The sequence below is a fragment of the Nymphaea colorata genome, chromosome 2 (genome assembly GCF_008831285.2).
Source record: "Nymphaea colorata isolate Beijing-Zhang1983 chromosome 2, ASM883128v2, whole genome shotgun sequence".
Taxonomy (NCBI): Eukaryota; Viridiplantae; Streptophyta; class Magnoliopsida; order Nymphaeales; family Nymphaeaceae; genus Nymphaea; species Nymphaea colorata.
In genome coordinates this window covers 24,396,275-24,422,178 of record NC_045139.1, presented here as the reverse complement: position 1 = coordinate 24,422,178, position 25,904 = coordinate 24,396,275, and the positions used below count along the sequence as shown (strand labels likewise).

General features: G+C 37.9%; 2 protein-coding genes and 1 pseudogene across 2 annotated transcripts; 2 read left to right on the top strand and 1 right to left on the bottom strand.

Moving 5' to 3' along the window:
- The first annotated feature begins 507 nt into the window (after positions 1-507).
- Positions 508-4,465, top strand: LOC116249209 (thioredoxin-like protein CITRX, chloroplastic). The gene is made up of 4 exons (XM_031622413.2): positions 508-801; positions 1,119-1,241; positions 3,748-3,828; positions 3,934-4,465. The coding sequence occupies exons 1-4, from the start codon at positions 604-606 to the stop codon at positions 4,048-4,050; spliced, it is 519 nt and encodes a 172-aa protein (XP_031478273.1). The 5' UTR covers positions 508-603; the 3' UTR covers positions 4,051-4,465.
- Positions 4,466-4,596: 131 nt separating this feature from the next.
- On the bottom strand, positions 4,597-8,152 carry LOC116247512 (glyoxylase I 4). Its single transcript, XM_031619690.1, has 3 exons — positions 7,908-8,152; positions 6,659-6,764; positions 4,597-4,902 (listed from the first exon to the last, which is right to left on the bottom strand). The coding sequence occupies exons 1-3, from the start codon at positions 8,150-8,152 to the stop codon at positions 4,651-4,653; spliced, it is 603 nt and encodes a 200-aa protein (XP_031475550.1). The 3' UTR covers positions 4,597-4,650.
- Positions 8,153-12,380: 4,228 nt separating this feature from the next.
- Positions 12,381-13,591, top strand: LOC116249211 (zinc-finger homeodomain protein 2-like; annotated as a pseudogene).
- Positions 13,592-25,904: the final 12,313 nt, after the last annotated feature.

Here is a 25,904-nt window from a genome sequence, read left to right as displayed (position 1 = left end):
GTAGACAGGTTTTTTGGAGGGTTTGAGATTTTTAGAGGTAGTTGTGTTTAAGCTACCTGGAGTTTTTGTAGTACAACATTAATTTGCTTGATTTGTTCGTTTCTTTTCCTTTTTTTTTTTTCTATTCTTTCTATATATATCATTTCATTGGACACGCTAGGTGTGCGAGCTCCCCATAAGCTTTTCACTGGAAACATGCACGCCGAGTGCCAAAAGGGAAAGAGAAAATGGCAACAAGCAGTTCGTTTTCTTTTTCCTTTTCCCCCCCAATTTTGAATTCCAAAGTTCCATACTCATCCTACCGGTTCTATGATGGCATTAAACTACAAAATTTCTAATGTTGTGCGTGTTTTTTGTAAATCTTATATGTTATTTATTATCTGACGTAGACAATCTTTGACAAAAGAATGTTTAGAATCAGCTAATTCAAACAAAACAACATTTCATGGTTTAGCGAAGTATTGTAGTTTTTTTCTTAATTTCGTTGTCGGCTTTTAGCACTCCACTTTGCCTTCCCTTGGCGCACTACACAAAAAGTATCCATCTACCCGCCCGCTTACTGGGACTGTGTAACTGCGTTGGAAAGGATTCCTATCTCAAACAATGGCTGCAGTACATGTAGCAGTGTCATCCTGGAGGGCTCCCTCCCTCCTCCGTCTTCCTCCCCAAACTGCGCTACCATCTGCCGCGTTTCGTCAACCCCTTCTCACACTCCGCCGGCCTTCTCCCCTCAAAGCCCGTCCTGTCCAACGGTGTGCGGTCGCCTCTTCTGGCAAATATATAAGGGAGAATTATTTAGTGGTACGCTCTGCCAACTTTTTCTGCTCTCCCCGTGTCGTTTTAATCTTCAATTTTGCATCACTTTTTTGCTGGTTTTGTTCATTTTCTTAAAAACGGACTCTTCTTGGTCCCCCTTTCTTTCTTTCTTTCTTTCTTTCTTTCTTTCTTTTTTTCTTCTTCTTCTTCTTCTTCTTCTCCTTTACTTTGTGGCTTTCATGTTTTAGGTTATCCTATCTTCTTTTCAGATTCAGCCTGCCACCATGTTCTTTCTTTGTTTCTATGGTGGGTTTATTTTCGCTTTGTTTCATCTGGGAAATATTCGTGTTGTTGTTGAGCAGAAGAAGGTGTCTGCCAAAGAGGTCTATGATTTGGTACAGGGAAAGAGAAATGTTCCCTTGGTTATTGATTTCTACGCAACGTGGTGCGGTCCATGTATTTTGATGGCACAGGATCTCGAAATGGTATACATCTATTTTCTTTAAATCTCCTCTTGTTCCTGGTTTTATAGTTTCTATCTAGAAATTCATGATTCTGTAGTTCGTCGAGTATTCATGAGCTTTTAAAAGACCAAAACCAGGCGTTTTATGCATTTATCCACCCGTTAAAATGAATGCCTCGTGTGCATACCATCTGTGAACATTATGGGAGATCACTTGATATCTACATCGTTTGTGCGCAGTTCTGCTCGGTTAATTAATAGTAGATTCAGGCTGGTGAAACTTCTTGATGTAACAATATATCCATGTTTTAGTCATATCTGACCTTCAAATAACATCTTGGTCCTCGAATCTTTCTTACTCAGCTCTTTCGTCCGGTTCTCCTGATTTTTGAAACGTTAAATTGGAAAATGATAATGTCCTGCTTCTTTCAGCTTATTCCATGAATGGCTTGAAGGAGGGTAAACTTAAATGCTTGATGATGGAAATAAATCATTATCCGGTCATAGGGTTGACAGTTAGAAGATGAAACGGGAAAGTCAAGACCAAGTTGTGCATGTAATAGTTCACTTTACATGCTTGCAGCTTGAAATCCAGTAATGGTTATCTCTGGATTGCTGAATTGTACCGCTAGAAAACCCAAAGGAGATGAAGAACATAGTTTTACTACATTTTTTATCTAGTTGTTTAGGCAAATGCCCACATGGTTCTCGTCCATGTCAAGCCTCTTCATTGGATCTCTTCGATTATTGGCCAACTTAGGTTCTGAAGTCAAAATCGTGTAACTTTAAAATTCTTCTTGGGAGCAGCATTAAGAATGGAGTGCGTAGTTAACTTACACTTGTCCCCGTGACAGGGAACTAGGTTGGTTAATGCATTTCGCCTCAAAACTTCCAGTGGGTATACTTGTCTTCATCTTCCTATGGCACTACCACTGATCGAGTATTCAAGTATCAAATGCAAAATGGAGACAACCATTTGCTGTGCCAAAGATAGCACCCTTCTTATTCTAATTATTGACAAACTATTCTACGGGGTATCCTGCTTTGTGCATTAAGACCCTTGGATGCAGTCTATGTAAAAGTCATATCTTGCAGCAGTTTGAACAATCGAGTGCTAATCGCAGACTACATGTTGTTAAGAAAATTTAACCATCAATCTTATCTCCTTTGCTGCCTTCCAATCTTGGTCAACTGTATGATTTGTCCTCATGTTGTGGTTCTCACTTTCTCAATGATACAACTTAGTCAAGTATGCATGTCTGACAATCTCTTTAAGATTCTGCTATATATATATATATATATATATATATATATATATATATATATATATATATATATATATATATATATATAGCAGGGAACAAAGACAAGAACTGTTTAGGCGAAGGAGACTCTGAGAAGATGAGCCCCAACCATCACGTGCATGCAAAATTTAGAAGATGAATCCATCCCCAACTGCATTTAAGATGCAGTGGCTACTTGGCAAGCACCATCTGAGCCGGGAGCTGGTGCTATGCTTATGTCATGCTTTGTAATCACTGTACAAATCTGTTCTTTCACTTGCATGCCGCACTTACTTGTCCTACCTGTTTTTTTTGGCAAAGTTGCGTTGCCGGTAGAAGGCTATACTTTGTAATTGCTTATCAATGATTTTCTTTGGTCTTCACCTTTTTTTTATGGCCTCTATATGCTATACTGGTGGGCTAATTAGAAGCTTGTGCATTACTAGTTAACAGTGTTACACTAGAGCCTGTGAAGAAGGAACGTTGAACCATTGGTAACCAGCCAAACAAATAGCTGTGGATCTTGTACCATCATGGAACTCCTCCAAGAAAGCTCCTTTGATTCTTTTGAGGCTCACATTTATGCTTCCCGAAATCAACAGCACCCTGCTTTGCTTAACTTGTCTGAAACATGATTGCTTTTTGTCTGCGTCCTTTATCTGCATAAAAGAAAATGAAAGGTTAAGTCAGCCAGAAAGATTGTGATCCCTTAAGATGTAAGACAGGTGATCCAGTTTGTTTCTCTTATTCACCTGGAATCTGGAATGACCAGGTTCATGGGTTAGCTTTGGAAGCAGAGCATGCTTCTAAAACCACTGGACAAGGTACTCAAAGACCGCGACTCTTATCCTAGAATCATCAGTTCAGTCTTCAGACCATTACAATATACGGTTGCCACTGCACCACCAGCAACAACTGGATGATAGCAGCCCCTGTTCCTCAAATTGCATTAAATTGCCAAATGAATCAGCTGTTTTCTTTCCTTGTGTCATCCAGCTATTTTCTAGGTTTTCCTCGAATTCTCGTTAATGAGGAATGGTATCTCAGCCCGGGATGCCTTGCCAAGATGGACAGTTAATGTTCTTCTGAATTCTGAACATCTTCTTTCATTGCTGTTTGCTTTTTCATTTTCCAAGTTCTTGCACATGCATTGTGACAGCTTGATGCGTTAGTTTGTTTAAAATTGGCCGCATCTTGTTGGCTGTATTAGACAAATCCTTGAATGACTGTTCGCTTTCTGATCAGCTTGCAGTAGAATACGAAAATAACGTGATGATTGTCAAAGTTGATACAGATGATGAGTACGAGTTTGCCCGTGATATGCAGGTATCAGTTCACCATCTTGATGGTCAATACTCTTCATGTATCACACCACTGACTATCATCAATTTCTTGCTTTGGACCTGAAAATTTGTTTATGCGATGCACTAGGTGCGGGGACTGCCAACATTGTTTTTTGTCAGCCCAGATCCTTCGAAGGATGCAATAAGAACAGAGGGTCTGATCCCGATTGAGATGATGAGAAAAATCATAGAAACTGAGATGTGAACTTTACAAGAAGACGATCGACCACAGTTAATGACAGATAATGGGATGTTAGCTCTACAAGGAGCGCCAGACGTGCATACTCGGATCTTCCTCCCACAAGAGCAACGTGAATCTCACAGTGCTCAACCAGTTGGTTGCTTTGAATTTTCTTTTGGGTTTACAATGGCTAAAATGTAGACTCAACTAGGAAGGAGTCATTTTTTTTTTGTGGTGATAATTTTGTTTTCATGCTAGCGAGGCTCATATCCACAGGCATCGATGTCCCATTTATATTCTTCTTCCTACCAAACGTTCTTCTGCTTTGTGGCAACTTTTAGGCTGATAAAGATCTCACGTAGAGACATGAAAAGTGCTCATGGTGCATAAAATTTTGACTGATAACGATGGAATAAATGCCAAATTAGAAATATGTTAAGCCTGTGCATCAAATTTGATCCTCTTGTGTAAATTGAAGTTAAGATTTCCTTCCCTTCAACTGTATCACGAGAAACCAGATTACAGTTTCCTAACACAAAGAGGAAGAAGACTTTCGTTCTTTTCTGCTACAAGTACAGCCATAAAACAGAAAGACGTCGAACCATAAGAGAGAGACTTGTGCTTTCATGATTTTGATGTTGGTTCGGTTGAAAGAGGTGGAGTATGCCTGTCAGTAGGCAGCCTGATGCGACCGAGCGACCCTTGTGGCACGAGCTCAAGGTTCTCACAGTTGCAGATCTCGATCATGTATCCGTCAGGATCGTTAAAGAACAGCTGATCGATCTTTGTCCCACTTTCTTTGTCACCGACTGCTTTCCTTATATAGTTTACGTTCATGTCCTTCAGTTTCTTCTCCATCGCATCCATGTTTTCACACTGTAAACAAGGCAAGTTCAATGAGAACGTCCATACAGAATGATTAAGATCCCAAATCTCAGCAGGGGGATGAACATTTTTTTCCCTTTCTTCTGGAAGTTTGAAGCTTGATGAAAGCGGCCGGCTTTTGCTGTACTACGGTTTACCCAAAACTTATCTGCCATCATCAGGTGTTGGTCAATTCATAACAGTAAGCTTAAAACCACTAACATTTTAAGTTCTCAACTGTTGCATGAGGTAAGCATATGGTAGGAAGAACGTTAAAATTGAAAACCCTGAATGAACTTTTCCCCCATTTTGTAAGATTGATGAACTCTTCCATTACTTTATTCTTGATGTTGGTGGAAAATCATCCAGAGTTTTCCTCTCAAGGAGGACACCCATTAAGCTGTTTGTGCCTTAGAAGTTTCTCATCATAAAGAAGAATGAAAAAGGAAACACTCATAAAGAAGCAAAACAGTCTAAATTTCTCCTACTTTCTCTAGCAACACCGGCATCTATTTTAAGATCCAAGTTTGATCTACACTTTCGAGGGAGTTTTTCAAAGCTAAGAATCTTAAAACCATAGATTTGACGTGACATGGAAGCATTCAAAACAAAATGGCCTCTCAAACTAAGGTTTGCATACTCAACATTCACATTTGGGTGAGAGGAAGGTTATCCCCCCGTGCAAAACGAAAGCGAAAGGAGAAGGAACCCATCTTCTTTTGATACAAGAGCATAAGCCCCCGGTGGTTGAACCGCTGGTCGAACTAAGAACGCACCTCAACCCACCTGTTTGAGCTTTATGCCCCACGGCAACTCAAGATCCACACTTAAAATCCATCTTGTTTCCAAACTATTGAGCTAAGACAAGAGAAGGGTCTGATCTCAAGTTGAGCTAAGACAAGAGAAGGGTCGGACCGGACCTCAAATCAGTATATCTAAATAACGCGAGATTAATCTTAACGTAGCAATCAAACACCCAATTGGTAGTTATTGTCGTGGAACCAACAAAGATACTTCTCTTAATCAGCTCATTAAATCCATTGTGCTGTTGGCGGATAAAAAAGTCGCACTAGGTTTATGCCACTGTTTCTGTCGTCTTCCATTTGATCTTTAGTGCTTTCTAGTTTTCGTGTTTTTTTTTTTCTTTTCCTATTAGAACTTATCATTAGTCGTTCACTTACGTTTGTTCTCTTCAGTTGAAACTTTCTCTGAAGATTAACTCTTTGTGTTGAGTACTGGCTACTAATATCAAGTCATTCTATTCGTTTTGTATTAATACCACGTCACCAACAACTTAAACCACACATTCTGCTCTGTCACAGTTCTGGTTTCGCCAGAATAAATAGTTCAAAGACTACATTAATAATCACAATAGGATACTGATGAAAGGCCTCTTGCAGCAAGGCTAACAAAGTAAGGTGAAACAGGTTGATAACTGATTCTCTTTCTAATAAGAAAGAGATTCCCTCTAATAAGGAAGAACAATTTGGCCACCATTGCTGGATGTTGCCAGATGACTAAATATTTAACTGTGACTACACTGTAAATGCTCATGCATGGTATTTTTAGCGACCATTTTTTTTTTAAATCATTTGGCAACATTCCGCATTCCGCAGCAGGCTGATTTTAATTCAATTCTATTAATAAAAGATCCAACATGAACAACGATAGGTAAAGCAGTTCCTAGTGATCATGAATCATGAATCTTCTTGTTTCTCCCTAACAAAAAAACAAATGAACCTGCAGGAGAAGAGGGTAGCTAATTCACCTGAAACGAGATGTGGTTGTCCACAGGGTCAAGTCGGTCCGGATCAGGCAGAACATCTTCGTCATTAGACTGCAATAGGTGAATACCCACGCCATAGTTGAACAACCTGCAGAGAAATTTGATGTGCAGCCATCTCATGTAAGATAGAGATCTCACCAAACACAAAATTACGCGACAACTGTCCAGCGCGTTGCGCTTCAATTAAATAGTCTCATACGAGTACAGTTTAATTCTTCAGAGTACTGGAGGTAAGGACGTCATCCTCGAGCGCAGTTTGCAGACTCGCGAATATGAAAACTAGTGATCATGCTTAGTTTTTCCTTTGAGAGTACATAAACGAGATCTTACAATTAAACCAAGATAGTTGAAATCGTTCATTTTAAAACCTTTACAGATTTAAGTATGAGAGAACATATCTTGTTTCACATTATAAGTTATAACCTTTATAGAATAAGATTGTTAATTTAACGTATCTTTCTTTAATTTAGTTTCTAACTCATGAAATGCGTAGTAATAGAGCGTCAATGGTATTCTAAATGTCTCTGTCTCCGTGTGTGTGTTCAGTTTCTATTGAAGTTTAATGGTATTCTATAGGTCTATAGGTCTCTGTGTGTGGAGTTTGTAATTGAAGTTTAATGGCATTTTATGTATGTGTGTGTGTGTATTAATGGTATTCTATGTGTGTGTATAGTTTCTAACTGAAGTTTAATGGTAGTCTATGTTTAGTTTCTAACTGAAGTTTAATGGCATTTTATATGCATATGTTGTCTCTGTGTGTGTTGTGCGCGCGCGTGTGAAGTCACTTGCATGGTTTTATAGTTTATACACATTACCTTGTAAGTGGTCTCATTTTACAACTTATTTTGTATGGGCAGGTAATGAATTTAAAGGTTGTACACGCATGATACATGTAACTCAAAACCTATAAATAGAAAACAAATTCCATTAATGGTCATGTACGTGGTTGTTTTTTTTTTTTTTCAATGGTTAACAAGTAAGCTCTATTTGAAGTCTTTGCTGTAAAGTCATACGAAAGACGCATCCAAATGAAAATAAGATTAACACTTTTTTTGCGTTAACTAATGAAAAACTATCCGTTTCGATCGCTTGCACCGGGGTCCAAAAAACAACTCCACACGTGAATCCTCGAAAAGCAACATTCCCTGTAACGACGTGTGGATTTCACAGCGCCATTAACAGAGCTTCCATTTCATGTATGTGAGAGAGAGAGAGAGAGAGAGAGAGAGACCAAGCACCACCAGCGTCGAAGATCTGAGGCCTGTTGGTGCAAACAAAGCCAAGAATTGCTTCGTAGAACCGAACCGAGGATTCAATGGACCTGCTGAGCCTTGACACATGGTTCAGAGCCACCAGAGGCACCGCCCCTTCGTCTTCTCCTTCTTGATCGACCTTACTCTCTTTTTTCTCGCCCTCTCTGCCACCATCGCCGCCACCAATCTTCCTCCCTCCTTCTCCTTCCTCTGGCCCTGCCATTTCGTCCTCTCTCTCTCTCTCTGTGTCTTCTAAAGAGGCGGACGCCTTATTTTGCGTTGCTTGGACTTTCCGGCACGTAGCTGCCTGCTTCTTTATACGTGGCAATCCGTCGGCCGGACTGCAATCTTGCGACAAGTGGAGATTTAGCTTGCTGGTTTTGCCGCTGAGAGTGAAGGTCTGGAAAGGAGTTCTACTGTCTGTGTGAACCAAACTAATTGTACGTGGAACTTGCGGAAAAGATCGATCCACATAGAAAATCTGGTTTAAGAACCCACGTAAATCAGACGAGGTTCTTGTACTGACGGTCTATTATAATGCCTATAGATATCTAACAAGCAATCACAGTCAACTACAGTGAAGCTAGGGCTTTTATTAGTGAATCTCTCCCTTTCACGTGTTGTGTTTGTTGTATAAGACCAAAAACTAAAGCAAGGTCTTGAAGGGACAGCATAGGTTGAATCTACGCCGTTCTTGCATTTTGTTTGTGAAGTTTAGAGATGAAATAAATAACTTTAATGAATGGCAGCAAGCTTAAATTTGTAGCTGAATTGTTAAACGGGTGGATTTTGAGTTGTAAGAATTCGACTCGTTTGGACTCAGACTCGATTAAGTAAAATTACTTTATCGTAATTAAATTAGTTAAACAAGTTAACGAGTAAAACAAAACGAGACAGTCTAGCATATACGAGTCAAGTGAGTTGAACTCAAGCAGGGGCGAAACCATAAATATAAATTTTTCATGAGAAAGACTGAATTAAAGTTTTTAAATTTGAACCAGGCTCAAATATTATTCTTTAAATTTGTTGTATCTAACAAGTGAAATATTATTTTTAAATTTTTTTGTATCTAACAAGTGAAATTTTCTAAAATTTACATGTGATTTCTTTAGTTCTTTTGAGGTGAGGCTAGGGCCCATGCAGACCCTACCTTGCTCCACCCCTAAACTCAAGCTTGACATTGTATAGTTGAGTCGAGCTTCAACCTGTTTTATGAAGCTAGAGTTTTTTGAGTCGAGTTGAGCTTGAACTGGCGCAGCTCAAACTCAACTCAACTCGTATGCGGTCCTAATGACACCTTCCAAGGGAGTGGTGCTCTAGCTGGTAAGTGGCAGTATATAGATCCCATGTTCTCATTTTAATTCCTATGAGCCCTAATCTAGAGATATAGGATGAAGTGGAGATTCAAGTTGACAATGCATACACTATCTTCTCATAATCAGGCCCTGATGTAGGGAGATTTCAGCTTTAGTTATGCCTGGTGGGTCCAAATCCTCCACTTATTCATCTGAAACAAATAATTTTGTTTACTATAGTTTTTTTCATGAGATGTGCCATGACATGACAACTGATGCTATTACTTGGAGCTTACATTTATGTAGAATCTTGCATGGACAAAAAAGAAAATGAAGCCACATGTTAATGCCACAGCAATCATGGCTGATGCAAGGCCCATCCCTTTCACAACCCTAAGTCTGCATCCTTCAGTAATAACCACCAGTTGAGCGACTGCAGTGCCAAATGCAGCCGAAACATATAATTACCAATAAAGATTTATGGGTTTTAAGTCATGTATACAACATAATAAAAAAAGTATGTATGTGAGTATTAATATAGGAAAATTGAATGAGTCGCATGACTAAATATTTAAAAGCGATTGTTAGATGTACCATAAATCATTGGTAGTGCTTTCATTACATGATGGTATTTTTATTGATGATTTAAAAATATTTTATCATTCAAAAAAACATGTGGTATATATATATATATATATGGAAGCATTGTCAATAACTCATGATATAATCATGGTTTCTGATATTTTTAGGGATTGTTTATGGTATTTATTAGTGGTGGATTTAAAAATTTAGACATCCAAGAAAATTCAACAACTTTTTCATTTTAAAATCCTGAAAACAAAAGATGATGGTTGTGAAAGAAAAAAAGTTGAAAAAGCAATCGCGGTAAAAAGAGCACGACACATGAGTCGGCAAGTTTAAAAAGGCCGTGTCTGTAGGCCACGCAAGCCTTTGTCATGAACGCAATTATATTTACCCATACGTCATAATTTACCCTGACGGTAAATGATCAATAAGGGAACAAGAAAAGAAAAAAAAATAGGCGAAATTGGATATCAATGGGCGATCGAATCACCCTTTTTTCCTTCTTTTACTTCTAACTTTTACTCGCCTACATGTTAATTTTCACTCTCGTTTTAACTTTATGCCCCTGGATTCAACTGCCTGCCCTTCCTGCTGCCGGTCAATCCGCGCATTTATTTCGAGGATCAGCACACATTCACTATTTACTCTTCGTCCATGGGGCCCACTTTTTTTTTTGAAAAAAAAAAAAAAATTATTTTGAAATTTTTTTACTAAAGATCTAAAGCAAAAAAAGTTATTTTCTGTTCAACGAGTATTAGGCCTTTTCTCAAATTGTAGTTCAAAATTAAAGTGATAAAATGACCAAAATATTGTCAAATAAAAAATTTTGTAAGGTTATTAACTCGTGTTAGCTTCGTTAGTTGCCCTTAATGTTATTAATACTCGAACTAGTTGACTTTTACTATATATAACAAGATTACTTTAATGAATGTTCTTTATGAATGCTAAATAAATACCAAAAAAAACTTATGTGCATTAATGGACTATGTCTTTAATGTTATTTCATTCAAGTTAATGAAATAACTTTTGGTTGAATTAATAGTTAACTTGACCAAGATAACAAATTATAAAGAACTTGAGGATGTTCTTAGTGTTACCAAAGTGTTTCACTTTTATTGATCGCCAAACTTTTAGGGTTATTTCTTGGAATTATTTTTTAATAAAAGGATTTCATGCTGATAACAATATTTAAAAGAATGGTCCTTTTACCCTAAGGAAAAACATAAAAGTAAACCTAATTTTGTCAATATGTTTTTTTTTTTTTGTATCGAGGTTGTTTTAGTCTTTTTCTTTTTAAAAATAATCTACAAAACGCGTTTATATTTTTTAAACATAACAAAAAAAGTTAAAGAATAGTTGTCCTTTTATTGCTAACTTTTTAAATTATTTTATTTTTCCTTTAAAAAAAAAAGGAAAAATTTAATACTCTAAGAAAATGGCCGGGCTGCAGGGAGCAAGGTGAGACCGACCAGGAGCAGCGCCCGTGTCTCTGCAGTCGACAGAAGCACTTCAGTGGTCCCCATGGTCCAGCAAAACTACAATAATAAAGAAGGAATAAAAGATAGAATTTTGCCGCAGCCCCGGCTTTTAGCGTTTAATTTTAGTGAAGCCTTTAGTGTTAATGAATTTTCTGATTCCTGGTCATGGTTTATGCGGTTTTCATTCTACACCATTTCCATGGAAGTTGGCTTTGAAAACTGAAAAACCAACACATCACAACTGGGTGGCAAGGCGGCTCACACTTAAAGAGTGTGAAGTGTTGATGCATTATTCTTTTGACTTTTACATTTAAGGAGTATGAAGTTCAAATTCTGCGGTTATTGTCATACTTCTGCGGTTATTGTCATACTTCGATGCATTATTCTTATGAGTTTTAAATGGTGGCAAACGCGATATCTGAGTTGAAGCATATATTATCGAACCATTCAAACCTTAAAATGGAACCATTTAGACCCTAAAACAAGGTGGAGGCGTGAGGATATGACCCTGAAGGATTTACATAAAAAATAGTCTCCTTTAAATAAACATCTTTTTTAAGATGATTTTAAATTTTAGAGTTTTACGTATATATAAACCTGAAGAATAAATCCCTGGTAGTATAGCTGCGCAAGGGTACGTTTTTTAAGATCGAATTTGATTGCTTGGATTATTCGCCAAAAAAGAAGTCCCAGAGGCACTAAAACATTGTCACAAAAATCGAGCATACATTTCCAACAAGAAACAAACTTCCACGAAATCAAACTTGCCTTACGTTCTTTTGAAATTTTTGATCATATAAACTCACTCTTTGTGTTTTGAAACTAAATCTAAGTCTCGTGGAAAGACTTCAAAGCATAAAAAGATTCGCAAAGATAAGATCTAAAATTTAATAGCTGATGATCTAAAATAATCTTGAGTTGGTCTTATGTTAGAGTTGTAAAAGCATGATGCATCGGCAATATACATTCTAAGGATTTCAAGGACATGAGTTTTTCAAAAATTAAGCTAAAAGGTGTGCTCCAAACGAATTTTCGAGAAAAAGCGCGCGCGCGCACACACACACACACACACACACTCTCTCTCTCTCTCACACTCTCACAGTAACATATGGGGAAGCCAAGCCCTCTTGTGACTTATCCTCTCGCCGGCAGGTGCCCGGTGGTCGTGAAGCTCCCCTTCTCCTTCCAACCAATCTCTTCCGCCATCATCGCTCCTGCGGTTATGGAGTTCGACGAGCATGAGGGGGAGGTGACGCTGCCGCCTCCGGTGTCGGTCTCCGGCAGCAACGAGCGTTCGCGTGCAAAGATGGTGGTGCCGTCCGCCGGGGATTCCACGGCCAGCAGGAAACCGAGGTACAGAGAGTGCCTGAAAAACCACGCGGTGGGCATCGGCGGCCACGCCGTCGACGGCTGCGGCGAGTTCATGCCAGGCGGAGAGGAGGGCACCCTGGACGCCCTAAAGTGCGCGGCATGCAACTGCCACCGGAACTTCCACCGGCGAGAGGGCGACAGTGACCACTTCCCGCAATTCGCTGCCCCTACTACCGGCCCGCCGCCCCTCCGGGAGGTGGGTACCTCCACATCGGCGGCGGCGGAGGCAGTAGGGTGGGGCCCCACCCTTTGGCGAGTCAACCCCTTCAGAACCACATCTACCACCACTACCCCCAGCCGCAGGCTCTGGCGCTGCCGCTCCGGGACGACCGAGAGCTGCAGGAGATGACAGACCACCACGGTGATACTGGTAGTGGTAGAGATGGAGATGGTGGTGGTGGTGCCACAAAGAAGAGGTCCAGAACGAAGTTCACGTTGGAGCAGAAGGAGAGGATGCAGGAGTTCGCGGAGAAGCTCGGATGGAGGATACAGAAGCATGATGAAGAAGCTGTGCAGCAGTTCTGCAGGGAGATGTGCGTGGAAAGGCATGTGCTTAAGGTGTGGATGCATAATAACAAGCACACACTTGGTAAGAAGCCAGATATGTTAAGAGAAGAAGAGACGAACCAGTAAATTTTAGTGGCCGGAGATTGGCGCTAAGATCTAGCAGCTACTGTTCCTGTTCATTACTTTGTTGTCTGTAACACGACAGACATTGGAATGATCCTTTTCCCTTCTATTCTCTTTTCGTCTTTGTATTGAGAAAGAGATTTGGGTTTAGGATAATTCTAGGGTTTAAGGTCATAATTCTCAAGTTTGCGCAGTCCCACTGGTGAGAGAATGGTTGGAGTGCATGGCGCAGGATCTTGATTGTGAAACAACACTGCTATCTGCTGACATTTTTTTGCTTTCTTGTCTAATCACTTCTTTTCACTTGTTCTTTTTCTTCTTACTCTTTGCTTTGCTTGTGAAACTCCCTCTTGCTACACAGAAAAGGTTGCTTTATCGAGAATGCGTCAAATGGCTTGGCAGGAGCTAAGTTTAGAAAAATCTTTCATCTTTTCACAGTTCTTCCTTTCCACAAGTTTCTGTTTCTTCGTTAATTTTCGTGAATCATCTGAGGCCATGAATAATTTGGAAGTCCGGAGTTAATGAGGATAGGCGTGTAGACTGTCCAGAGTTCCATTAATTGATGGTGTCTGAGAGGAGTTTGGTAGATATATGCTTGAAAAAGTAAAGCTGCATGTGATGATGACCTTTGAATGAAGTCACCGTGCGCATCATAAGGAACATGTTTCCTTTCTATTTGCACGCTTCGATGCAGTCTGATACATAATTAGTCTTCATAATCATGCACTAATTTTCCACATTTGAGAAAGAACATGTTTGATATGAAATTTATGAGGGAAGTTCTCCCTGTGGATCGATCATGTGTTCCATATAAGATCATATTAAATGCTGGTAGGACTCCCATATGGCCGTGTTTCACAGAAAGGGAACTACTACTTCCTGCTCAAGTCAAGCAGTATAACTGTTCTATTTAAATTATGGTAATCGGTTTATTTCTTTTAGATTGGCTGCCTTACTTGGAGCTGGGATCCTCCACAATCTCAGAACAGCTTGGATCTCAAATCCCGAGTAAACAAACATATCTGTAAAAAAAACTTACTCCGGTGCAAGATTTGGCACAAGATCTAGCTTCTGGATCAATTACATGTAGACTTTTTCATTCTCTTAACCTTCTTGCCTTGTGAGAATCCGTTCTCGAAGTGCTCAATGCCTTCAGTTCTGGCTTTCTTAATTCGCCTCTGATTTGATACATGCAAACTTCAAAATGGTTTATGACAATCACATTGGAAGTTTACGAGATAGATTGATCAATGAACAACCTGAAACACTAAGTTCTGAGTTGAGAAGAAAATTGCAAAGAGGGAAAATTGAAAGAGACCAAACTCTGCTAAACAAGGAAGAGGCAAGTGAAAATGAGGGTTAAAAAGCCTGCAACCATTGGAACTCCTAATCCAAGCCGCAAAGGAAGAGATGAGAAAATGAAGGGAAATCATGGTCTCCATGTTGGCGGTAGCCGTAGGGGAACGAGAAGCATAAAGGCGAGGGAAGGGAAAGGTGAAAAGAAGCTCTGATTCATCGCACCTCTTGATACTTGGGTTGAAATTTTGACTTGAATTGGATTGAAATTTTGACTTGGCACCTCTTCATTTTTCTGTTGGGTCGTGTCGCAACATTATCCTGAACGAAACCTGCTTTTGATAATTGACCGTGAATTTGACCCGTACATTGCGGTGGACTTGAAGTTTCATGACTACTCCCACAATCATGACTCACGTGCTATGTCTTCATGTTCACCTACTCTACTATTGAATCCCATCTATTATTTTCAGCACAAGCACAAGCTAGCAGGTTATATATATATAGGAAGAGGGAGAGAATGAAACCCTTCTCTCATCCATCCGTCTTGACGTCTCTTACACACATGTTAGGCCAAGTGCGTAATGCATCATCAAACAGCTAGAGGAATTATATATATATATATATATGAAAGTTGAACAATACCAACAAGACCCATTAAAATTAGTTATTAACGTATTTTTTTTACAATTCAAGCTTAAATATATGATCTTAATAATGATTTGATGAAAAATATATATTAAATTAGTAGTATTTTACTTCAATAGTATTTTCTTAATAATAAAAAACGAACCACTCTCGTAACATCAAATTTTTTATCATTTAAAGACCAATTTTTTTTTATAAAAATAACTTAAATAAGACATGATTTATATTAAATTAGTATTTGTAAACACATTGGGAGGTCCACATTTTGTTTTTAACACAAATTTAAGAGGTCTAGTTTTTATCACTCACCGAAATGGTATTTATCACTCTCTCTCTCTCTCTCTTATACATATATATATATATATATATATATATATATATATATATATATGTATAGAGAGAGTGTGTGTGTATGATAAATATAGACCAATTTGGTTAGGGACAAAAACCATACTCACTAAAAATTATTACTAAAATGTCTTTTTATAATGTATCCTTATACATATGATCTTAAGAGTGATTTGATGAAATACATGTCTTAAGTTAGCCATTCTTTTACTTTATTAATACTTTTTAATCATAACAAAAAGCAACACATGTACCATCAAAATTATGATAGTAGAATAATTAATATTTTACAAAAAATGGCTTGAACTAAAATATAATTTGTATTAAATTCATGTATAAAAATATGGTAGAATATTCACATTTTGCTGTTTAAAATAATTTTTAACACAAATCTAGGTGGTCTAGTTAGTGTTTCTCTGGTATTTCTCCATTATATATATATATATATATATATATATAGGTGGTGGAGATTAAGATGCATATATAAAAACCAAATTGTTTTTTCAAGAATACTAAATACCCCTCATTGAAAACAAGTGATTTTGTTTAAGAAAACTCGTTAGTTTCCTTTTCTCTCTCATGTTCTTTGGACGTTATTTCTTATCTTTTGCCGACCTCTCAAAACTTCCAAAAAACTCTCACTTACCACCCAGGTACCACCCACCTTCTAGATAGGAAAGAAAAGTCTTTTCTCAAGGTTACAATAAACCATCGATAAAAAAGAATGCCTCATGTTTGCTGTTGAAACTTATTAGTGAAATTATACACAACTCCGTTAATGGCAAATTGCAGAGAGGCAATACTTTCATCTTGCGTTTTGGAACATCGAGCGTTATAACCCCTTAATAAAGATGGATTACCATCTGATTCATCACTTTTGTTTGAGAGACATTTTGAGGATGGAAGGTAGTTCTCTAATGGAACATCTATAACAACCAAACACAACAGAGTTTTGGAGTACTCCAAAGTGTACCCACACATGGTCAAAGAACAATTATGCTGCTTTCTCATTATTGATGTCCTTCTTACGCATTAGTTCATCACCTTCAAATTTGTCATGAATGTGGTGCCTGTCATGGTGCAAGTACTTGTGCTTTTGTTGGGTTTGCTGCAATTGCTACTCCATACCCACATGAACGCATTTAATGCTATTCAAAATTGACTGTTGGGCGCTAACTGCACCATATTCACCTATTAATACAGAGTGGAGTGATACTTATTCATGGAGCTGTACACAACTCTGTTAATGGCAAATTGCAGATAGGGAATACTTTCATTTTTGTGTTTCCGGATGTCGAGCATTATAACCCATAGATGGACTACCATTTGATTCATCCTTTCGTTGAGCAACAGTTTGAGGATGGAAGGCAACGCTCCTTTGAAGTTTGGTATCCATCAGTGCCTGCAAGACTCTCCAAAACTGCTAACTAAATGCCTATCACAACCGAACACAATAGAGTTTGGGAGTCCAAAATGTATGCACATATAGTTATAGAATAATCATGCTACTTTCTCACTGTTGATATTCTTGTGGAATCAAGACCACTATTTTTAAAAAATGATCGACAACCACATAAACATAATCTTGTCTTCATTGAGTGGTTGGTAGTCCACAAGTAAAGTCTGCAAATAATTTTCCAATGCCACATTAGTACTAGGATATGAGTGTACAGTCCCACTTTCCTGTTAGCTGATTTAATGTACTTCATAATACACATACCAACACAAACTGAACATCAAAATGGATCTGAGGCTAGTGGACATGCCCAAGCTTTCGATTGTTTTTTCAATGCCAAAATGTCCAACAACTTCGGATGTATGAAGCTCTTTAATCCAACACACCTGATCAATTGCATGTGAAATGCATAGTTGGCACCCATTGTACAGGAGGCCTTCACATAGATGAAATTTTGAAGGAATTCCGATCCTTTAAATCATTATCATGCCAAAATCTGGGTTCTTAAAGTACATATATTGGCAGTCATAATGACCAACAGGTTAAAAATGGATAAAGCAAGAGCAGTAGTGATAGGAGGTTTGGACAACATGCTAGCTAATTTGTTGCTACCTCTTGTTTGTAGAAAATCAGCAAGCTAAATTGTTGTAATTACACATTCTACTTCATATGACAAACTTGTGGCAATTTTGCTTGGGTATGAAAGTATTACGAAGTTGATGAACTATCGTTTCATTATCAAGTAAGTAGACATGCCAATGTTTTACTGTTAGGTGTAGTCCAAACAACTTTTTTTTGTATACCAAGTAGTTCAATTGGCCACCTTGGAACAACTTCGACTGATATGTTGTGGGTTGTCCATCTTGTCTCAAAACAGCCCCAATGCATATGTGAAAGTATCAGTCACTAACTCAAAAGGGCAATGCAGGTTGGGTAATGCAAGAATAGGGGCCTCACTAATATGTTTGCAGCGTGTTTTTTTGTTCCACTCACACTTTTGATCGGCTTTGATAATGCACATAAGGATGTCATGAAAACAGAAAAAATGTGCAAAAACCTGCATACACATTGGCATGCCCCTATAGAGCTTCATAACTCGATGGTTGATTCTGGTGATGTTTGTCCTATCCTTAATACTTTTAACTTTGCTGAAATCTATAATTTGGTGTCGCCCACCACAAAGCCAAGTTAGACCAAGTTGGGCTTGAAGTCACACTTCTTGCAATTAAATAAAAGCTTGATGTTGCGGCAACAGGAACAGTTTTCCTGCATGTTTTAAGTGCTCTAATTTGATTTGCTATAAATGAATATATTATCTAGATTAACAATAAAAAAAATGATCAACATAAGTTTGACCAAGTAAGTAGTATGAGATTCTCGTGTGGCATGCTTCAGCACCACTCGGGAATTAAGTGGAATCCAATCAGACACTGAATCAAATAGAAAACAATGCACTTGGGATGTGCACTGCAGTATGCAAGGACGAAGTGTATCAGTGCAACATGGTAAGTAGTCCCTTCTGAAGATGTAGTCCTGTCGATAAGTTCTCACATGTAGTATTATGCTGCACATATGTTAGGGCTAATTATTCTTGTGGATACATAAGTTGCGTCCATAATCATGTATGTTGGTGCAATAGTTAATGACATCTAGCCAGCAACTAGTCTCAGCTGGGAACTTTCTTCTAAGGGAAGTCTTCCTCCACCCAGATTTTCTATAGAGGTAGATAGACAATTGGAGAAATGACAATATTTTTACAGTCTCATGGTCATAACTTGCTAATGGCCTATATATAATAATCATGGGCGATGATTTGCTAAGTGCTTAGTACTCCTCACCTAGTTAACGGTCCGAAAGATTGAAGAATGCTTTTGTTACTTTAAAGTTAAGCGAGTTTGGCCAAAAGCTTGTGGTAAACCTTCGGTATCACGTGAGCCATAAATTACTTGAAAAAGTCTTGCCCATGACAAATTGGTATCAGAGCATAATAATTTTTCAAAAAGAGCTTGAAAGACAAGAATGATGTGAAAATGAGTTCAAAAACAGCAACAGAACTTAAAGATCTGATGATGAGATGTATCTAGCAAATTATTTTGAAAAAGAAAATGTTTGCTTGCTATGATGCATTCTATGGTTTGGGCAATATTTGGAGGACATTAGTTCAACTGACCCTAATGGTGTTGGTTAGGTGGAGATTACACAATCCAAAGATTGTATATAGGTGTCAAAAGCAGAAGATGACGAATGTGTCACTGAAATAGATAGGGTGAATGAGCCCAACATGCAAATGGCTCATTGAAGAGGGCAAAGGTTCTTAGCATTGACATGTCTCAAAAAACAAGCATGTCATGGTACTCAAATATGTCTGAGTAGTTCTTCACAGCATATCTTGGAAATTTGATATTTAGTGGTCATCAAGTATGTTCCAGACTTAACTAAGGAAAAACACTAAAAGCTATAGAAAAGTGAGAGACCCAAAGCTGAACTAGAGGTAATACACCCAATAAGAGAGGTAGTTGAGATCTAGTAGGTGCATCAATTAAATGGATGTCGACATAATCAAGAGCAATCATCGATATTGTGTTGGCTCCTTGCATAGAGGTGGTCATAAATTAGCTAGTGGACAAGGGATAACCATGAATGATTTATAGGAATCAATAAGAAAGTTTGAATGTAGCATAAGACAATAAAGGGAATGGCCACAGGTTTCCTCACATAAGTAACTAATCGATAAGGGCATCGACAATATGGTGGTGGGGAAATATTTCCGATTGACGATGCCTGGACCAACAAAACAAGTGGCATGAGATGTTCATGTGGCTGGCTTTGACATTGCACAAAAAGCAATGAGATTCAATCGGATGTTGAGTCAAGCATAAAGCAATACGCTCAGGATATGCAGCATAATGGTGCAAAGATGAAGTATATCAGCGGAGTATTGTTAGTAGCGCCTTTGGGAGATGCGGTCCATCTATAAGTTCTCACGCGTAGTGTTAGGTTGCACACAAGGGTCACATGGGTTATGTCTAAATTCCCCCGCTAGATGCATAGGTAGTGTCCACAACCACATATATGGGCATTAGGGCAAGCCATCATCGAATAGAACGTTGGTCCGCTGCCTTGCTTAATGACATCTAGTCGTTAATTGGCTTCAGTTGGAGACTTCCTATTAAGGAAAATCTTCCTCTACTCAGATTTTGTATGAAGATAGATATGTACTTGGAAGACTGATAGTACTCTAAGAGGGCCTCATGGCCACATTTTACTGATAGCCTACTATGGGATAATTATGGCTAATGATTTACCGAGTGCCTAGCACTCATTGTCTAGTTCATGGTCCAAAAGATTGGAGAATGCTTATGCCACCTTTAAGGTTGAGTCAAGTCAGGCTGTTCGTAGACTCATGATATATATATATATCATGAGTTCAATCTGTTTCATTTTGAAAACTATTTGCACTCGTACTTTTTCCTCTCCCTATTTTTTTTCTCTCTTTCCAGAACCTTCTCCACCTTAAAATTGGTATATCTTTTAGAAGCAATGAAACTTAAAAATCGAGTCATGCATATCTGGTTTTAATCATTTCCTACATATGTTCCATAGTTGTCTTGATAGCAAGAAACGTAAACTTCAGCATGGAACTTTGTTTTACTAAGAAGCTGGCGGCATGTGGCCACAATGATATGATAATTTATTTAGATGGAAATGTAATCTGGACAATAATTTTCTGAAATCTTGTTCTATCTGTTTTATTTGAACATCGGTTACTGTTCGAATTAGGTCAACATCCATCTCATCCAATTCGCATCAGCTTAAGCAATTTTTTTAATCAATGTTTCTATTGGGTCCATTCCCAATGAACACAAATATTGGGTCCATGTCCATGGCTGTTGGATATGGATTAGAATGGATTAACTGGATTGGATAAGCTGACCCAATTTGGACACAGTTGGCCTGTCGGAATTCAATCATGTTGGGTCATGGATATGTTATCCAGATCAGGCGTCAAGATGAATTATTTCAAATCACAGGTCTAGCTGCCGGAATTTCCCATCCAAGGTCAAGTTTTAATTTGAACCAGAGGTCTAGTTAGTAGATGGAATCAAGATCCAACTGGAAAACCTGATCTAGTACTGTATCAAAACTAAATTGGGTAAGCAGGATGAATATTTCATTCTATCTCGTAACAAGAGGGCCAAAAGCCCCCACCCTTTCCCCCATCCCTCCAACCATGATACTACGTCTGCTTTTCGTGTTTTAGGGTGACGCATCCATTATGTTTCAACTTGTATATTGGTGTCCCCCACTCTTTCGCAATCCAATATATTGATGTCTAGGGATTTAAAACAGGAATTGGCGGCCTACCATTTCCCGCCCAATCCACTATGCCAATTCTCTAGAGCATGGTCTAAACCATTTTAGGGATCAAAAGAACCGACTGATCATAGTGAGAGAATTACTTAAATCAATGAACGTGCATTGTAAGAAAGAAACTGTGAATAATAGAACTGTAACACGACATGATCAGATATTCGTAGCTCATTTTCAGACATGGACTGATCAGAGTGACAAGTTTTGGTTAATTTTTGGTGCCCTAACCAATGGCCATGGCCCAGCTAGCAGCTTCTTCTTACCTCGCTCACTTAACGTCCATTAATGGATGTTCTCTGTCTTGGAACGGCAGAAGCACCAACTAAAGTACTACATGGTTTGAAAGTCTCATGCTTTTCTTAATCTGTAAATATCAGCACTGTATTGTTGCATTTATTCTTCAGTGGTAGCCGCCTGAAGTCCAACAAATATCAGGTGATCGGTAGGCGCTCTTCTTATAACATGCCGTGGGAACCCTATGGCCATATTTATGCATATTAATTACTTACCAACACAATTCATTAATCATTAATGTGGTCACAGTGTGCGGACAATGAGCCCATGCTTGAAGCATGACATGGTTATATAGAACTTAGTGCAGCTTTGGGGGCTCGGATGGGTCTTTGCCCTACCTCAATTTTTTTTTTTAAATTTACATATAAATTAAAAAAAATACTTGTTTTATATAAAAAATTTGAAAAATGATATTCTAGCCCGTGTCAAAATTTAGAAATTTTAATTCGGCACTCTTCATGAAAAATTTTTAACTCCGCCCCTACCTGAGAGCAATTGGCAATGGCGGTTTTGTCTCACACGGCGTTGCTGGCACAGAAGAAACTGAGGAAGCAAAAGTGGGGTTTTCCATTTTCCTTCTTAATTTGAGTTTCTTGTTAAGAAAAGAATTGGGGAATTGTGTATATTTAGCCAGGATTCACTGACTATTTATTTAGCAGGAACCACTTGTTTTGGGTTCGAAAGATTCAACCTAAAAAAACGAAGGTTGAAAGATGAAGGTGCGAGTTGCCAAATGAAGTGGAGGCCGTCAATCCCCGTAGCTGGTAAGGTCAGCTAATCGGTAGAGGCTCCAAGGAAAAAATTAAATTGATTGGTTCACTTTTGTAATTATCCACAAACATTGGGTAGCAGTTTGTAGATTATCCACAGAGACGTCTTCCGATGCAAACTAAGAGGGTGAGTGGAGTGCACCGTTGGTGCACTCACTCCATATAAGCCAAAACAAGCGGTGGGATATTTTGGTAATTATTTAAAAATATCTTTTTTAATTTTTCACTTTCTTCAATTTTGATTTTTGTTCTTACAAAAAGTTTTTTTTTGTATATAAATCAAGAGTATTTTCTTTATTAACTATATTAGTGCATGAAAATTTAGTGCACCAACATGACATACATCTCCCTGCCCTTTATTCCAAAAAATGAAGGAACAAAAGTTACATGAGTAAAAAGAAGAAATAAGACACTCCCTTTAATGCCTTGGGATAGCAAGGCACCTCTCCCTTGAGTTTCGAATTCTATGATCGCTATACAATGCTATATGAGTTCTGCTTATGGATCCGACCAATTTCTTAGATGAAAAAAAAAAAAAAATCTTAATAGCACAACAAACACGTAGACAAAAATGCGTCATTGGATATTGTTGGTTTCAATGGGCCCTGAATAACTTAGTCGAATCAAATTAGTGGAAATTTGATTAAATTCAGTGGCCAATTTATAAAGGGTGCCATGTGTCTGTTTTTTTATGAATATCTGAAAATGTTTTGTATTCTAAATTAATGTTTATCTTATAAATAATTTTAAAGTAATTTTAACCTATTCACAACTGGTTTAGCCGAACTGGTGAACGCACGGCCGATTCACCAACTTGGCAGCCAGCTCTGCCGATTCGGTTCATGAACTGATTTTTACAACATTAAACTCTTTCTTATATAAAAGCTAACATCAATGTTAAGACACTCTAAAAGTTTAGTCTAGTATTAAATATTATGAAAGATCTTCAAAAGCTTATAAAAAAAAATTGTTAAATGATTAGTTGTATTCGTTTTTTAGCATTTTTTAATTGAAACCAAAGCTGTTAGAGGACGGCTCTAAACTGTTAGAGGGCGGGTTTTTAATTTGGCTGTCCCTTACTATTTGTCTGTGAAGGATAAAATTTTTAAGGAAAATTCAGTTTGACGGCACATCTTTTTTGCTCTGGTTTTAAATCTTGGCCTTGTGGACGTACATATATAGTTCGCTTCTTAACAGATGGCTACTAAAAAATTAAAAACCTAAGTTTTCACATAATGCCTTTTAAGCTAGGAAAATGTTTACCACTTTTTATGCTAAAAGAAAGGAGCGTCATTGCCACCATAACTAATACTGTGACTAGCAATTGTAAAATTATATTCAAGGATGTTAATAAATCTGATTTATATCCAATATCAGGTTTGGATTTAAGAAATAACATTTAATCACTTTTGGACTTGAGCAAAGATTTGATCAGATTTGGATTTGGATCTTTTTTCAGTTTTAAATAAACATTTTATGTGCAGTGTCCATACATTTTAAAGTTCAATCTCAGCATATCATATTGCAGCTTGGATTCAGTCTAAAGTCAAATTCTGATTCGGGTTCAGAAGTGAAGCTAAACATCAAATGCATATCAAATTCAGATTGTGGATTTGGATCCGCATATAATATTTGACTTTTTTTCATTTGTATTTGAATTTGAATTCCAATTTAGATCCGAACATGTGGACATCTAAAAAAATGGATATGGTAAAATATACATGTAAGTTACACTCTTAGTTGTAAGGCAGCTTTGCCAAATGCAGCCCTAACACAGGGTCTTGTTTTCGACTATGTGAGGAGAGGGAATTTTTGTCTCTCTCAAGAAGATATAACATGCTTTTCCCATTTCACCATCACGAGAATTTTATTTTGGCCTCTAAACACACATACTCGTGTTAGGGGTCGAACATATAACCTGAGTTTCCCTTAATTACTTGACAACTATTAGCAGCTTAACATTTGAGAAAATTTTCCATTTTCTAAAAACTTTTAAGTTTCAGTTATACATTTTGGCCTTCTCTCCCTTTCTCTCTTCTTTCTTTCTTTTGAAATTATCCACCAGTGTTATGGAAAATCGGTTTTCAATTGGTAGATTCACAATAAGTAGAAAACCAATTTAATTTGGTGGCTTTAATTCAAAACTTAGTTCAAAGTATTTTAAGAAACTTTTTAGTGTTTTATTTGTTTTTTAATTTGCATTTATTGTTTTGAAAAAGGTGGTATTTTGATATTCTAGTTTTGCTAATTCACAATGGAGTCAAAGGGATCGGCCAACGGCTGAATCAATAGCCTCATTTATTTACTTCAATAATCAAATATTGCAACACATGAACCATCTCTGTCGCCATGTTAAGACAAGGACTCGGCCACTTGACTGGGACTACTTGCATGGGAATTGATTAATATATTTGTAGAGAGAATACCCCGAAGACGCCAAAGCCCCTCCTCCTTTCCCTCGGTCTATGGAGTCCAATGCTAGTTCGAGACTTAGGTGGGGAGTAGGTGTCTGTCAACTAGAGTATTACACATATCCATCATTTACAGATTAAATGAGTAGAGATCATAAAAATCAAACTAATGAGCAGTCTTTCACTAGCACATCAGTCCGACTAGCTATGCTATGCCGTTCAGAGAGTAGTAAAAAGTAGTTTCGGTTCATTAGATTGAAATACCAACAAGTAAAAATCATAACAAAGTCGATCCTTCAAATGGCAGATCGACTACGCACTACCAGTAGTCTAGGGGCACATGTACTCAAATCAAGGTACCACTGGAGTTTCTACCAGTCTGAGAAATTTGAGCTAGAAGTGAGTGACAGGCAGGTTATACAGGGGACATACCCTGCCCCCACCCACCCCATATTTTCGAAGAAAAAATGTAATTTCAATGAATTTTAATTTAGCATATATAAAAGTTTTAAAAAAAATTATTTAGGCCCCTTTGAAACTATAGTTTAGCTTTCCTAATAAAAAATTCCTAATTCAGCCCCTACTAGGAGGTAATGCTGCCACCAAGTATGAAACTTTGCCTACCTAGTCTATGATCTTGAAAGATCCAACATCTCTACGGGTCAGCTTGCTTTCTTGTTGGAACTAAAAATGCCGTTGCTGCATTAAACTCCTGCAAGGTGCACAATTTTGCTACTTCACAACTCAAATTTTTGTGCTTTATTTGTGCATAGTTTTTGTCCACCATGCATGGTCTGGTGTACATACCACCATGCATGGTCAAAAGTCGCTTCTCAATCAACTTTAGTTTGTTTACATGATATTGCAATTGCTTTATTGACTCGCATTTTGCACAAACATTAGAGGGAATCTGTACAAAAACCATATAAGCCTAATATAAAGTTACCCTCTACTTATATCACAATTGTTCTCATAAGTAATCTTAAGAAGACCCACGTACCTGTCTCAGCTGTTTCCATTTC